The 15,617-nt window shown below is 39.9% G+C and overlaps 2 protein-coding genes across 2 annotated transcripts; both read right to left on the bottom strand.

Annotated features, from left to right (window-relative positions):
- Nucleotides 1–1,233: 1,233 nt before the first annotated feature.
- Nucleotides 1,234–4,310, bottom strand: pigm (phosphatidylinositol glycan anchor biosynthesis, class M). The gene is made up of 5 exons (XM_061237850.1): nucleotides 3,700–4,310; nucleotides 2,782–3,326; nucleotides 2,222–2,480; nucleotides 1,892–1,993; nucleotides 1,234–1,632 (listed from the first exon to the last, which is right to left on the bottom strand). Exons 1-5 carry the CDS (start codon nucleotides 3,868–3,870, stop codon nucleotides 1,465–1,467), a joined length of 1,245 nt encoding a protein of 414 aa, XP_061093834.1. The 5' UTR covers nucleotides 3,871–4,310; the 3' UTR covers nucleotides 1,234–1,464.
- A 948-nt stretch (nucleotides 4,311–5,258) lies between these two features.
- LOC133126051 (serpin B6-like) lies at nucleotides 5,259–15,288 on the bottom strand. The gene is made up of 8 exons (XM_061237851.1): nucleotides 15,198–15,288; nucleotides 14,821–14,972; nucleotides 13,721–13,889; nucleotides 10,065–10,205; nucleotides 8,254–8,371; nucleotides 7,518–7,660; nucleotides 6,145–6,312; nucleotides 5,259–5,961 (listed from the first exon to the last, which is right to left on the bottom strand). The coding sequence occupies exons 3-8, from the start codon at nucleotides 13,877–13,879 to the stop codon at nucleotides 5,554–5,556; spliced, it is 1,137 nt and encodes a 378-aa protein (XP_061093835.1). The 5' UTR covers nucleotides 13,880–13,889; nucleotides 14,821–14,972; nucleotides 15,198–15,288; the 3' UTR covers nucleotides 5,259–5,553.
- Nucleotides 15,289–15,617: the final 329 nt, after the last annotated feature.

Here is a 15,617-nt window from a genome sequence, read left to right as displayed (position 1 = left end):
GAAATGTCTTATAACATTGAATTCCAATGGAGGCAGAATTGGACCAGGTACAGTAAATAAGACCTACATGAACACTGCCCTCTTTAACATTTGGCTAAACTTTGGAACTGGCATGCTTTTAGTGCTGTGATCCTGCTGGTGCCAGTAGACTCCATGTCCAGATTAGGATGAGAGAATGTAACTTTATCAAGGTGAAATTACTACTCAGCACAGCACCGGGCGACAATACAATTCATTCAATATCTCATCAGTCTTTTCACCCTAGACAGAGGTCAATTGGAGCTGTTAGATAGTGAAGTAAACACTCATACGGCACATAGATAGGCCTCTATGCTCATGAGTAATTCACGTCAACATATCCATTTCAAAATCAATTCCATTATACATAGTACCTCAATTATACATTGCATTTCAATTATCTGGCTTACCCTTAAATGTTACCGGAAGCAATTCCATTATTTATAAAACAGTATTTTCTTTCTCTGGGAGTGCTTTTAATGAAAATGAATGTGTTTACCCATAATGTTATTCTAACACAGAAACATAATGACTTTCATAATTTGTATAAAGGGGAAAGAACTGATTCTATGCATTAATATGTAAAGTGCGTTTCCATAATGTTATATAAAAGCTAAAACACACTGTTGCGTCCAGTTGTGTCCACAAAAATACTTTCCCTGATTAAGCCAGGGGCATCTGAGGATATGACAATGAGTTCAGTCTGTTACCTTGTCATTGGCTGCCACCTACTGTTCCATAAAGGAATTACATGTTTTATCAAACTTGCTCAATCCATCAAGCGGCACACAACCATATTGAGTCACATTTATAAGGCAGAGTCACAAGAGTTGAGCAAAACTGAATCCATCCATCCATTATTTTAACCCGCTTATCCTGAACAGGGTCGCAGGGGGGGCTGGAGCCTATCCCAAGTGTACATTGGGCGAAAGGCAGGAATACACCCTGGACAGGTCACCAGTCCATCACAGGGCACACACACCATTCATTCATTCATACACTCATACCTACGGGAAATTTAGACTCTCCAATCAGCCTAACCTGCATGTCTTTGGACTGTGGGAGGAAACCGGAGTACCCGGAGGAAACCCACGCAGACACGGGGACATGCAAACTCCGCACAGAGAGGCCCCGGCTGACGGGGATTCGAACACAGGACCTGCTTGCTGTGAGGCGGCAGTGCTACCCACTGCACCATCCGTGCCGCCGCAAAGCTGAATAAAAAAGTTTATTTTTATTTTAAGATTAACATATGCACAAATAAATACTTGACATTAAGTGCAATTCCCTTTCATAGGTTTGATAAACCGAACATAAAAAAGCAAAGTAAAACAATCACACATTTCAAAATACCCTGTTTTTATGTCAGTAGTTGTGTTGAAACCTCTTCTCCATCAGACAATAAGATCCACAACTATAGCTGAAACTTCCAGAAGCTTCTCTGAATTAGTCCAATTTCTGTCGATGCTGAGTGTCCTCTTGTTTATAATGGGAAATGATTTGTATCAGTATGAAAGTGTTTATTGCCAGGAAAAGTAAGCCAGCAAGCCAAATTAGAACAAAAGTGTTCTGCCCTTCAAATTCCAGATAGTATGCTGGTGCCAACCAAATCCCCTGTAAGCATGGAAAAAAAGACTTTGTCAAAGACATTTGTGTCTGAAATTAGCAAGCAACTTAGATGCGTTTTCAACACCACCTCAAATTACACCATACACAATGGAGTCATCATCACTTCCATATTGCAAAGCTCATTCTACAACCTATGAGTGCACACTAGCATAGTCAAATATGTCAATATTGGACCCGAGTTATTTGTTATTACTTTGACTTCCATGCTTTCAGATAGAATGTGCAAGCTTATCATAAGCATTACCTGTCCAGCAAACCACAGCACAAGCAGACCCAGGCCCTGCTTCAATGACAGCATAAGACGGGGCAGGACAAGAGGCAGCAAGCACAGGTACCACAGGAAGTACTGCAGGAAATTAAAATGAGAGAGACACTGTCTCAATATGGAATCCTTCACAAACTTTACCAACATTACATAACTGCAACTGCTATATATGTGGTAATAATACCACAACAACAGTAACTTATTCTTATTAGTATGGCATACTCGGTAACTTGTATATGATTGCAAATACATAATGCACAGTGAACAGGTAAATGCTTGCAGTGGACAGGGGCATAGTGGGTAACATACCTGAGAGGTGCAGACCTTGTTGAAGCTCACAAAGATAGCAGTGTGCAGGAAGCAGCAGAGTGCCAGGTCAGAGTGGAAGGCCAGTGAGGCCAGCAGGAGAAGAGCCAGCTGGGGCAGGAAGGCAGCTAGACCCAGTGCCAGACTCCACCTGCTCTCTGCCGTCAGGTACAGCATGTAGAAGTACGGAGAGAAGTTGTGGCGGATGTCTCTCCTCATCAGGTGGTAGAGGTAGGTCTCCTGCAGGAACTCCCAGCCATACCTTCCAACAAGCACATGGGTAAAACCAGAAAAGAAAACATCATACAAAAAACAGTGAAGCCATCCAAGCAGCTGAGATGGTCTAAGTACAGTAAACTGAATTGAGTGATATTCTAATGACAATACATTAATGCCCAATACTGACATTCGGTATTCAATGCATGCCATGGGAAAAACAGCCCCTCCCCCTGTCAGGTCTTATCAAGTAGCTGAACCACTACTCCAAGCCATGTTGCATAATTCTCATTGCAGTGACAAGAAAGCCCAGATAACTAACTTCCTGTGAAAATTAATGAACTCACATGTGGTAAAACAGGAGGGTGAGTAAAGAGAAGACTCCTCCTGCTATAGTGAAAAACTGCAGCAGGTCCCTGTTAAGGAGTCCCAGGAGGAACCTAGCCACTCTCCTTCCCATGGGGATTGTGGTCTCACCCGCCTTGGCCTGACCGCGGGTCTGAAGGGACAGCGCGAGGGGGAGAGCGTATGTCACTGGGTAGATCTTCATGTGGACCGACAGCCCATAGAGGAAGGCGGCCGCGGCCAAGCGCCTCCGCTCCACGCAGCTCAGCGTGCCGAGGACCAGCGCGGCCAGCAGAGACTCGGCATTCCCACGACTGGACACTCCCATGGACAGGGGGTTGAGCAGCCACAGGGAGCAGTAACCGCAGGCCGCCTGGCAGCTCATTCCCCGGCCTCGTAGGATCCCGTACGTGAGGTAGGACGAGACAATGTCGCACGTCACAAACAGCAGCTTCCCAAAGACAGATGTGAGGTAGATGTTGGGGGTCAGCAGCCACGCTAGTAGAGGAGTGTAGCGGTAAGTTGCTCTGTGATATGGAGAGGCTCCCTGTTGGACAGCACAAGGGACACGTTTTCTGAAACACACCCTGAACAAGCAGAGACTGTGGTAATCTGCCTATGAGGTGCATCACTGATCTGGATTTAAACCTTTGAAGAGTACTTTTTTTTGGCAATGTTTTTTTCTTGGATTCAATTGCTTTCAATCACCAGTAGGGACTTTCAAATCAGCATTTAAATATTAAGAACATTCATTCTAGTGACATATTTGTGATTTCGCACCTCAAAGGATTAACAGCAGTTGTTGCACTCATGTACTCACATGCTTTTAGGGTAAAAACCCAAGAGACTGCAGTACACATATATGGCCTTAAAAATCATGTCCACGCAATATATAAAGTCGAAAGTCGATGTGAACAAACCTCTGTGATGAAATGTGAAGCATCTGTGAATACATGATAGTCAATGTCTGTGTATTTTACGACCATCGTTTTGTCTTGATAAACACCAAAAACAATCAAGACTACTCTTATGAAAAACGCAAAAGTAAACAGCGACCATTTTCTCAGAAGTTTGGCCATCATCCAGTCCATGATGAAATTATAGATTCAATCCCTTGGCTCAAAACTGAATTTAACCATTTTAGTCTCCATAAAACCTCAATTGCGAATGTATACCAAGTGCGGTACAATTAAGCCTAGAGAAGAACAAATTGATCTATCGACTACTAGCTAGATAAGCGGTGCTTTCTTCAAAAGCCCGATTTGATGCCATACATGTAAACCATTAAATAGCTTTAAATAGCTGCACGTATCACTTCAGCCAGCTAACTTAGCCCAGAAAGCAAGTTATCTCGAACCGACTACGCAAGCTATCTAGAACCTAGCCAGGAACTGAAGACGACATAATTGGCCTGTTAACTAGTCAACTAAAGCAAATCTTTATCCAGATAATTCTACTGAAACAGTAGGAAAGCGCCATGAATCACTCGGTTTTAAGAAGTCAATTCCAGGAAGTAAACGCACATCACTGGATCATGTGACACCATATCCTCTTCGTTTATATTTCGGTGGAATTTATACAAATGTTAAAGGTGCACACCGCCACCTACTGTCCAGGAGTGCGTAGTTAATTACATTTTAATCGTTATATTAAAATAATATTTAAACACCCTGTTATTACTGTAGAAATACTTATAATTCACACTGTATACCTCGTCTTATCATCCCCTATCTTTGGGGATGGGAAATTAAGTTTTTTCATTGTTCTATACATAATTGAAATACATATTTGGATTGATCTTTAAACCTACAGAAAAAAAGATGCATTCAAATGACATACAAATATTATTTTAACAGCAACATTGAGAACATACAGAGCCAAAATGAGTATCAGAGATAGGCAGGTATATCATACAACCAAATTATTGTATTGCTCAGTAGTAAAGTATGGTTTTCAGCAACTTTCCAAAGATGATCTCCCCCTCCAACCATTGGCAACGACATTAAACAAATTATTTTGCAAATATGTGACTGTGACTATGATGTAAATGGCAACTTGCATCTCCCTCCCAGCCTCTGTATGCATGTTGTCTGCTTGAATTTGTGTAAATGTTTAAAGATCACTTCGATGTCAAACTTCAGCTGTGTACCTGTAAAAAGCAGTTGCAACTGCACATTTCAGAGGAGGATGTGTGCTAATCTAGGCTTCTCCCACATTGGATGTGGAGAGCGCAGTATCATTGACTTGTTGGGAAATCAAGTATATGAAGATATTCAGTTAAACTGAAAAGTCTTTATGTGGCTGCAATATAGCTCATCCTGCTAAAATACTAGATTTCCATGCATCACACAATTACTCAGTTTTGACTAGAGATGAAGAGTTTTGGTTGGTATGATTGTCTAATGTAAAAACTGCATGAAGTAGCCCTCTGATGCAATGACTGATTAACTGAGTTAAAGCAAGTAAGCAACCTGCACAGTAGTTTTGCACACTTTTATTTTCACAAATGTGAAATTGCTAATCACACATTGTTTTTAGTTCCATTGTGAGTGAAATACAATAAACACACATGAAATAATCTTTGGTATTTAACCACTCATAAACCTCAAAGAGGATACCATTGAATGAAATCAATACAATATACTGCAAGAAACATGATTTGTTTGATTACATTCATTTAAGGCAAATAGCAGTGCAGAGAAATTTAACGTACAGACTTTCTTTAGACCCCAGTTTAGACTACAGTTCAAGTAGAAACTGCAGAGTTTAAGACTTCAAGGGGAGCAGAAACGGCCATAGAAGAGGATGCTCTGAGTGGGGTTGTGTCTGATGAAGAACAGGAAGGGATGGTCTGCGGTGAACCGATCTGGGGGTGGCCTGGCACATCGTAACATCATGACAGCGGCAGTGGCAGCAGCAGCCTCTGTGCCCTCCTCGTTAACCTCCACAAAGGCCTTGTGCACCACTTTGGACACCACCAGGTCATTGCTGGGAGACATGCCAGAGAAGTCGCTTTTGGACACATCGAAGGCATCCTTCATGCCCATACTGACCAGAATATCTTTCAGATCATAGCTCTCTTCCATCTTGAACTTGGGCAGAGCCACTATTACCTGAGTATTATCTATCATGTCAGGATCTGTCCACTCAATGACCTTCTCATACGTGAGCTCCCTTTCCAACTGCAGGAGAAAAGAAGCCATTGATCCAGTTGAGAGTGGTGGATTTATGAAGGCTTGTTAACTCCTTACCACATATTATCACACATTCTTATACTCTGCCAGGTTTGACACCACTGGGTATTCCCTCAATTCCCTTGTAGGCATCATGAAATTCAATTTATTGTACACCAAAAACCGTCTTACCCTCTCAAGCCCTGTGGAGTCATCCTCAATCTCTCTGGGCAGAATAATGAGCATGCTCAGCTCTTTACCAATGTAAGGCATCTCCAGAATCTGACAACTGACTTCCGGAATGAACGTCAAACCAAAGTTGGCCTTCTGGTGCATCATCTGCACTGGCTTACTTTCATTCTGAAAAATTCAAGATGTTATAGATCCAACATATTTCCAATATATTTTTCAATATCAAAGCAGCGATATATACACGCACTTTATCAGGAACATTTTGAGTTTATTACACCTACTTATTCGACTTGTGTCACAGCAGTGCAATGCATACAATCATGTAGATACGGGTCAGGCGCTTCAGTTAATGTTCACATCAAGCATCAGAACGGGGAACAATTTGATCTAAGTGACCATGGAATGATTGCTGACAGGGTGGTATCAAACAATCTGCTGATCTCCTGGGATTTTCATGCACACTCATCTCTAGAGTTTGCAAAGAATGATGCAAAAAACAAAAAAGAAACAGTGAGCAGCAGTTCTGCAGACAGAAATGCCTTGTTAATGAGAGAGTCAGAGGAGAATGGCCGGACTGGTCAAAGCTGACAGGACGGTGACAGTAACGCAAATAACCACACATTACAACAGTGGTATGCAGAAGAGCATCTCTGAACATTGAATGCATCATAACTAAGTGGATACACAGTGGTCTAAAAAATAAGTCTAATAAATACATAATAAAGTGCTCACTGAGTGTATATGTCCAGTCGGGACAAGAAAAGTATGAACTTGAAGTTTGACTTGGATTATTCGATAATCGCATGAATAAGGTGTAATAAGTGTAATGAAGTATAAACTAATAAAGTGCTCAGTGAGTGTAGTTTAACATTAATTCATTTAGTAACTATTTCAATTGTTACCTTCAGTACTAAAATATAATTTGCATGAAAGTGCACTGTTAAAATGGTATCACTTTTGCGCTCTCAAAGAGTTTTGTATGCCAAATGAATATAGCCGAAGTTGAGACAACCAGAGGTTGTTTTAATTTCTTTTCATTGAAAAAAACAACAAAACACGCCATTTGACCAGGGGTGCCCAAGCTTTTGCATAGCCCTTTAAAAGAGAACAAAAGAAAATAAAGCAGAATTCAACTTTCAACTTTCATGAAGGGAAACATCAAGATCAATCAAGATAAGGCTGGCTGATATAGCAAGAGACACAACAATTGAGCAATATGCTCAATCTGGAGTCAGTTCTTCATTACTATTAACAAGGAAACTGATGTCAAGAAGTTACAGTAGCTATGTAAGCAACACCCATGACTGAACATCACAGAGGATTATTTTGCAGTCAAATAGTAATCTGGAAACTGAGTAAACATGACCGATTACCTTATTCAATTTGAATTGCACTTCCTTTGTGTCAGCCTCTTTGAATTTCTTGTCCCAGTCACCCTTAAAATAGATAGCATTCACCAACACCAGTCTGGTCATATTGTCAACAGTCCCTTCCAACAGCAAGTTCTTGATTTTCTCTACAAGAAAGCATAATACAATGGAGAATTATAGATGGGAATGTGTCTCACAAGTATATTTAGGAAGATATACAGTTACAGATATAATGCATTATGTTCAAATTAAAGCGATGTGAAATATGCAGAAACAGAAGCTACAATGAAAAATGCAGAACATACAGCTGTTCACAGCAAAGAGAGCCACTAGATGCCAAACAGACTGATTTGTAATGGTGAAAGACGGGTCACGTCATATCTGGTCAAGCAAAATAAATCTAACATTTTCTGAATAAGCTCCCTCTGTATGATGATTTCAGTGAAACACTCATGATGTGATAGTGTCACATAAATCCATTACAATGTCTATAGTATTGCACAACATAGCGACATGTGAGTGTCTAAAGACATTTTAGACTGTTTCAAACAATGCTCGATTGTTGCAGGAAAGCCTTCTCATTCATTACCACATACCAGATTATAGGTAAAACTATGTAACTAACAGCCAGCAACCTTCCTTTTCTTGATCATTTCAGTGGAATATGTCGGACAGAGTATTTTGAACATTTCAAACGACAGTCTCCTGAACCCGTAGATGTGTCTGAAACTGCAGTTACCTTGAGTCTGCTTCTCCACCCAGCTGTTAATCTTCACCCTTTCAACCTCTGCTTTTGATTTGAAGTCAACAGTCTCCAGCTCTGCCTGATAGAACTTCTTTGTGTCCTGAATGTATTTCTAGACAATGACATTATTATAAATAAACAGCAGGGATTAAAATTAATCACGAATCATATGTTTACAATCAGCATGGCAAGTTTAAGGTCTTTTTGCAGATTGTTACAATTGTACAGTGCAGCCCAGGAATCCAGGAACATTAAGAACAACCACGACACTGGAGTGAAGGTGATAACCAGAAGAATTTCTGTAGAACAGCATGCTAAGGTAAGAAGGAAGCAGTAAAACAGTGGATAAAACTCTACATAGATTTTAGCTTGTTAGTCTAGACCAGGGGTCGGCAACCCTGGTCCTGGAGAGCCACAGGGTGTGCTGGCTTTCGTCTCCACCTTAAAATAAGCAACTGATTCAGACCGATTCAGTGAGTTAACTGAGTAATCAACGGCTTTCATTGATCAATTAATGCCAAGTAACAACGAAAGCCAGCACACCCTGCGGCTCTCCAGGACCAGGGTTGCCGACCCCTGGTCTAGACCATTCATATAAAAGACTGTGGTGATTTAACATTGTAGCACCTAATAATAAAAATAATATAATCTGTATCCAAGGTACATTGCCATGAAAACATATTTACCCCCTTCCTGAATTTCCCCATTATTGCATATTTGTCACAGATCTTTAGACAAAATATAATATTAGACAAAGGGTGTAAACACAAAACACATTAAAAATATATCTATTTTACATAATTTACAGCTGAGTCTAGTCCCACCCCCCAATTCCCAGAATGATCCATTCAAATGCAAAGAGTTTTAGCATCGCCTGTAGGACAACCGGAAAATAAGATAACCAGACTCTGATGGGTCACAGACATCAGGAAGTCATGGCATACAAAAGATATGCAACTGAATACAAAACATGACTCTTTAATTTGATCACTTTCATTTGTCTCAAACATAGACTACATATTAAAAAGTACTGGAATTACTACATGGTGAAACCCAAATTTAAAAAATCCCCTTTAATAAAAGCTGAGTCTATGCTTTGACCATATGTGAACGGAACATAAAATAGTAAATCAGAAAAAGCATAAAAAGAAAAGGTGATTCCAAACATTTGAACGGTAGTATAGTTTCCATGAAAGGGAAAAACATGTTCTAATGTTATATGTTCTAATGTTTATAACTATCCAAAGTCACGAAGGCTTGGTTTCACATTTTCACAGAATGGTAAAAACAAATTTCATAGACTGAAACAGAATGGTTTCCTTTCAAATTATGTCATGGTAATATTTTACCATTGTTTATTATAATACTGCAACTTTGGTCAAAATGCATAGGCATATACCGTGCTGAGTGCAAAACAGCTGTAGCCATTTATTTGTGTTCCATAAATCCATCTATATAGCGCACTATCTGCTACATTACAATCAACAGAATTTTCATGTTTTAACAAAATGCACTTTGCTCACCCTCATTCACTGGGGAATATGAAAGAAAAAATATTTTTGATACTGTGCCAGATTTGCAAACATATAATTCCAATCTTCAAGAGTCTACTTATGGTCAGCATTAGTGAGTACATTACTGAGTGAGGCGATGACAGTACTACTTCCTGATTTTAACACTCATCAGTGTGTCAGTCCCAACTTGCCTGGTCCTACAAGAATCAACTGGTACAATGTCTAATGTTCAGCAGACATACAATACTCACATGTGTAAAAAACACAAGGTCATTAAACAAAGAACATTACCTCCACAAACTCGTAAGACTGCTCCCCATACAGGCGATTTGCCAGGCTCAGTGCATACGGGGCAGCCTCTTTGTTGAGTTCAGACATCAGTTTGCTGAATCCAGCATGAATGTCATCATCAGCTTTGTGAAAGTGGAGAGTCTGGAGACAGGTACAGACAAACACCATGAGACACTGTAGACACCATGAGACACTGTAAAATGGTTTCCTTAAAGAAAGTATCAGCAAAGCAACCTTCGGTTTCTTCTGATTTAGAAAAAAACCTAAATCTTACTAACACATCTAAATATGCTTATAACAGAAGCATCATATTTTATATAAGCATGAGGGCACAAAGGGTGATGAAACTGGTTCTTTATACAACTTCAACCCCTATTTAAAGGAACAGTTCACCCAAAGATCTGTATGTTTTCACTTACCCAGAGTACAGATAATTTCGCTGCGATATGACATCTTCTAGATTTCACTACTTTTTTAGATGCAGTTCACCATGATATGATGGACCTCATTGGACAACTCCTTTCCTTGTAATCAAGTAACTCTTTAAGCGGATGTTGGGCGACAGAGAAGACATGAACTCTTTGCTCCAAAATACCAGCATAACTAAAATGTCTGGATGGATAGACAGCACTCTTCTGCAGTGCCTAATCTTTCTCTGATTCTCTTTTCCTGGGACTCCTGCCCGCCCTGCCCCTTGAGCTCATGGTCCACTCTAACCGGGGCCCCCACTCCTGAACCGCTGCAGTCCTGCTCCTCCTCTGGTTCATGCCCATGCCCTCTGGTTGACACATCCTATGGGGGAGGACAGGCATCCCCCTATAACCAGGTTCCTCTTGAGTTTTTTTCCACTGTTTCAGAGTTCCTTGTGTACCCCATGTGCTATCAGGGGCCTCAGGGCTAGCATTTCCCTTTTCCCCTCTGTTGTTCTATGAGGTGTGTTATTTATTTTATTATTATTATTATTATTATTATTATTATTTCTTTATACTATAGTTTTTTCTGTTTTTCTGTTATCTTTATTCATTTTTTATAAATGTATTGACTTTATTTGACATTCAGTATTGTGTTGTCTGCTATAGCACTGTGTCTATTTTTACGGTATTTGTTGTGCTGAATACTTGAAAAATGCTATGAAAAGAAATAAAGAATAATTTTTTGCATCTAGTTGAAGTTAATTTTATTTTTGGCTGAGCTGCCCCTTTAAGGTTTTATACCTCTGGATGTGAGATTTAAACAATGTAGTATTTACAATACTTACTTTATTTCGTTTATTTTCATAATTTAGCTATAAAAAAGGTGCCACAAATGCAAAAAATCTAGGTGAAAATGAAAAGGGAGGGTCATATGCAGAACTACTAAAAATCGATGAAGCAAAATATCTTGGTATGCAGTGTACCTTAGTGTCTCCAAATTTATCAAAAAATGGCTAAATTGTGCTTTGCTGTAAATCATAAACTAATCATATATTTTTACAGTACATTCACAGTCTGGACTCCTGACACTATTGCATCATTTTCAAGAGGGAATTTTGTTCTTTTCAACAGTATACAGTCAAAATGAACATTGATATCACACTGAAAAATTATGCAAAATAAATGTGACACATGTGCCTAAAAATGTAATCATTTTCTGAACTCACCCTGCATTACTGAAGAGGATAAACCTCTTAAAAGATACTCAATTTTGCTCCCAGATAGACGCAATTGTCCAATGTGTCACACTACTTGCAGATGAGGCCTGGCAGGGGGCACTTGTAAAATGGACAGTGGTGGCACACTCCACATTTGGCATAGCGGTCATGTATTGTCTACCAATAAAGCTAGAACACAGAGTTTGTTGCTTCCACTCATAGTTTGGTTGCAGGGGAACTGAAGGTCTGAGTTTAGCAATCTCAGTACGCTGATGACATGGCCACTAGGGGGTTTGCGCAGAGGGGTTAATAATCCAAAGAAGGTTGAAGGAAGACAGAATGCTGAAAAGGAAAAATGCCCTTTACAAAAGTGTCAGAGTTTGTATTTTTGTCTGTTAGTCTATTACAAAGAATATTTTCTTTGCAAATTATCTCAGAAACCAGTATGAGCCATGAGATACTTGAGATTTGCATATAAAATGACACAAGAATATAGTACAGTTACAAACTCTGTACAATTTGGCAAAGCAAAACCAAGACAACCAAGACCAAGCTCAACAGTCACCCAACCAACACCCGTTGTTAGCACAAATATAAACCCCATCCAGTTAGTAACTCCAGCTGCAGTAACGTTTTTTTAAACTGCAACACCTCCAATGGAAGCTGAGGCTTTTGTACTTACTGTAGCTGTCCAGGGTTAACTTCAGGTTTCTTTTCTTTCGTAAATGACAAGCACCTACAGCATCATCAATATTTTTAACACCGTGATAACATTGAGTTTCAAGTGGAGATATCTTTTTGTCTAGAAATTAAAATTCACAGTGTGGCATTAGTCCTGTATAAACAATAACAAGCCTACAAATGACAAATTAGTGAGGACAATATAATCCACAGAGAATACCCTTTGGGGAAGTAAAACATTACTTTGCAATAGTGAACATTCGAGAGACAGAGCATAATTATTGGACATGCAGTAGCTGTCTTTGTGCAAGTCCCAAGTACAGGGGCCACCTACACGTGTAGGCTACGTTTTACACAGTACTCTCAAACAGTACTGTGTAAAACGTATTGCATACAAGACAAGAGTGGCCCAACCCTGAACACAACCCTGTCATAACCTGAATTCCACACTGCATGTTGATAAACTGCCCAAATTACAGCGCACTGTTGCAGCATGCAGTGCAGCAGCCAGTTTGCTTTTGACCAAATAATAGTCTGTTTCAACCTCATAGATTTGCAAAGCTGTATAAAAACAAGACCGATAACTGGATATAAGATGCTCACCATTTATTGTTTTATTATTGCTAGTGCTATATTTGCCAAAACTGTCATTGCTGCTTTTGTTTGTTCTCATCAGATTAATCTACAGGGTCCAAGTTCTTATCTATATGGCCACTTCTAGCACTAGGAACTGTACGTCCCACAAGGGCTTTCAGCGCACTAGTCACTAGTCATGGTCATGCACTTTGTTGCACGTTGCCCTGGATAAGAGTATCTGCCAAATGCCTGTATTGCAATGTAATTGTAGATGAAAAGTTAAATTCTTTACTGTATCATTAATATGAATATTGTATGTACGTTAGTACTTATGCTAGCGGTGTCTCCTCATTAGCTTTGAGATTTCAAAGGCTGATGCACAAGCCTTGTCAATCAAGTAAGTCAGCATTCTTATACCTGCACTATGGAAGTGACTGAATACGCCTCATTGTTCAGAAGATGAGAAACCAACCGTCCAATTACTTTTGGTCCCCTAAAATGGGGAGGGGACTATGTATATAAAGGGATATGATTCCTACATATATTAGTTAATATGGATGTAAATACCCTCAATATGTGTGTGTGATGTGGCAGGAAAACATGTGGCAAAACAGCTTTAATGCATAAGACGCCACAAAGAAATATTTTCAATGGATGATGCCTTATACTAGTAAGTATACTTTACTCTCTCACAAAGAAGGTAATTCTGTACTTATGCAGCTGTGTTGTCCTGGGACGTCTGAGAGTGACACTGTCTGGGTGAACTCACCTCAGCTATCTGTGTCGCTGTGTTCCCCCGGGCGCCCATGTACACCATGGCCAGAGCTGAGGAGATGCTGAGTGGAGAGTAGAAGATGTTCTTACTCTGACTTATCTTCTTAAACAAATCTAGGGAGAAGTTGGTGTTTGCAGCAGTCAGTGACCCCATTGCTGGTTTCCTGTGAAAGCATTTAAGAAGAAAATGTATCATGCAATGGGAACTACATGATTTTTATATAAAGAGCACAAAAGCTATAGCTATAGATATGCGCAGTAGAGGCTGTTTCCCATTACATCCTAGCCCCTCCTACCTTCTCCAGTTCATATATACATTCTGTGAGCTGAAGGCGTGCTAGTCTATCCAATTAAATATGCATGCATGTATAGTATGTTCCCGGAAATGTAGTAATATAAAATGTAGTAAATTAAATCTATTATGCTACTCAGCGAAAGCCCGGAAATAAGTATCAAGCCTACTTAATCACTTTCTCATCAAGGGTACTCAACAATAGGTCTACTCGAAGTAAATTAAGCAGGTGGTTAGTTGTAGGCTACAGGTTTGTTTTGAACAGTCAAACTTTGTGAGATTTCCTGAATTTACGTGGTTGAAATTATATCCAGTCGTTGAAACCCAGGTTTCCTCTGCTAGTGCAGAAACTCCCTGAACAAAAGGCACTCTGCTCCACCCTGTATGACTATGCATCTGCTAGTATTGCCGCCATGGTGCCAAATACCACTATAAACTGACAGTGGAGAGCACTGTCAGAGGCACGGACATTTTTGTTGCCCAAGATAACATTAGCTGACCGGTACTGTTACAGTAGCCAACCCACTACACCGTCTTACAAAGTTCTGTTCCTTTAATAATGGGACTGGAAAATGAGATTGACTATCTTCATAATTAACTGTAGATCACGGTAACATAATTCTTAATTTCCCATCTACATATTACATCTAAATTACACAGAATATCTAGAATTCATAATTGCATCGTTAGTTCGCCAGCACGCTGATGTGGTTACTCTATGAGGTCGCTAAGGTGTAGCCTAATTGCCTGTAATATATGTCCCCAAGGAATGTCTCCCTGAAAAAAAGTAGTTGAATACTCACCTATTGTGTTGGAAAAGTTCCAATCAAACAGAGATGTGTGTGAAACGTATGAAAGCCCGGAAAGAGCAGCCTCCTTTTCTGCGACGCACGCCCACAGCATAGAGCTATCACATGTCCTGTCGTTCCCTGCTTCCTCCTAGAGCGTCATAGAACTGGAGAGGGTGGGAAGGGTTAGGCAGGCAAGCACCCGGAACTAAGGCTGCCATGTAAAACCCAAACTGATTTAACAACCAGAGAAAACGTAATCCTTTTTTTAAGCGATGCATTTCATTATGTGCAGTAGTTTGTGGTGCATTATTTGGTTGAAAGACAAATGTAAAAAACACCAAAAAAATGTGACACATGTGAAACCATTCGCAAATATACCATTTACTGACCTTTGCAGATCATCTAATAATGTAGCTAGACTGTTAACGAGTGGCATATTTCTGCCATTACATTATAGGCATTTGACAGACGCTCTTATCCAGAGCGACGTAGGCTGCAACAAAATGCGGAAGTACGCATAACAAGAAGCAGGACACCATTCTGCATTGCCGTTGGGTCGTAAGTGCAATTTGTAGAGCTGTGTGTTTGTCGCAGAAGCCTAACACTAACCAAGACACTAACACATAGCCCTGTTTTTATTATTTTAGCAATGGCAGTTGAGCATGCTCTGTTTCTAACAATGTTCTGTTAAACGCAAAAAGCGCATGTCTGATGGAAAAAGTGATTAAAAGCCGCATATCAATGCATTTTGCGTAGTCATATTTTTTTTACTAGCGTCAACTTTATTTGATTATTTGAAACCTTAATTA

The sequence above is a fragment of the Conger conger genome, chromosome 4, assembly GCF_963514075.1.
Source record: "Conger conger chromosome 4, fConCon1.1, whole genome shotgun sequence".
In the NCBI taxonomy this organism is placed as follows: Eukaryota; Metazoa; Chordata; class Actinopteri; order Anguilliformes; family Congridae; genus Conger; species Conger conger.
This window is presented reverse-complemented; position numbering and strand designations above follow the sequence as displayed.

What these genes read in the sequence shown, in the direction of transcription:
- pigm (XM_061237850.1), bottom strand. Translation starts at nt 3,870, where the DNA reads ATGGACTGGATGATGGCCAAACTTCTGAGAAAATGGTCGCTGTTTACT. An exon ending in ACCCTCCTGTTTTACCACAT is followed by an intron (nt 2,481 to 2,781) that starts GTGAGTTCATTA and finishes GCTTGTTGGAAG; the next exon opens with GTATGGCTGGGAGTTCCTGC. An exon ending in ACAAGGTCTGCACCTCTCAG is followed by an intron (nt 1,994 to 2,221) that starts GTATGTTACCCA and finishes AATTTCCTGCAG; the next exon opens with TACTTCCTGTGGTACCTGTG.
- LOC133126051 (XM_061237851.1), bottom strand. Translation starts at nt 13,879, where the DNA reads ATGGGGTCACTGACTGCTGCAAACACCAACTTCTCCCTAGATTTGTTT. An exon ending in CAGCGACACAGATAGCTGAG is followed by an intron (nt 10,206 to 13,720) that starts GTGAGTTCACCC and finishes ACCTGTCTCCAG; the next exon opens with ACTCTCCACTTTCACAAAGC. An exon ending in GGTGGAGAAGCAGACTCAAG is followed by an intron (nt 7,661 to 8,253) that starts GTAACTGCAGTT and finishes GCTTTCTTGTAG; the next exon opens with AGAAAATCAAGAACTTGCTG.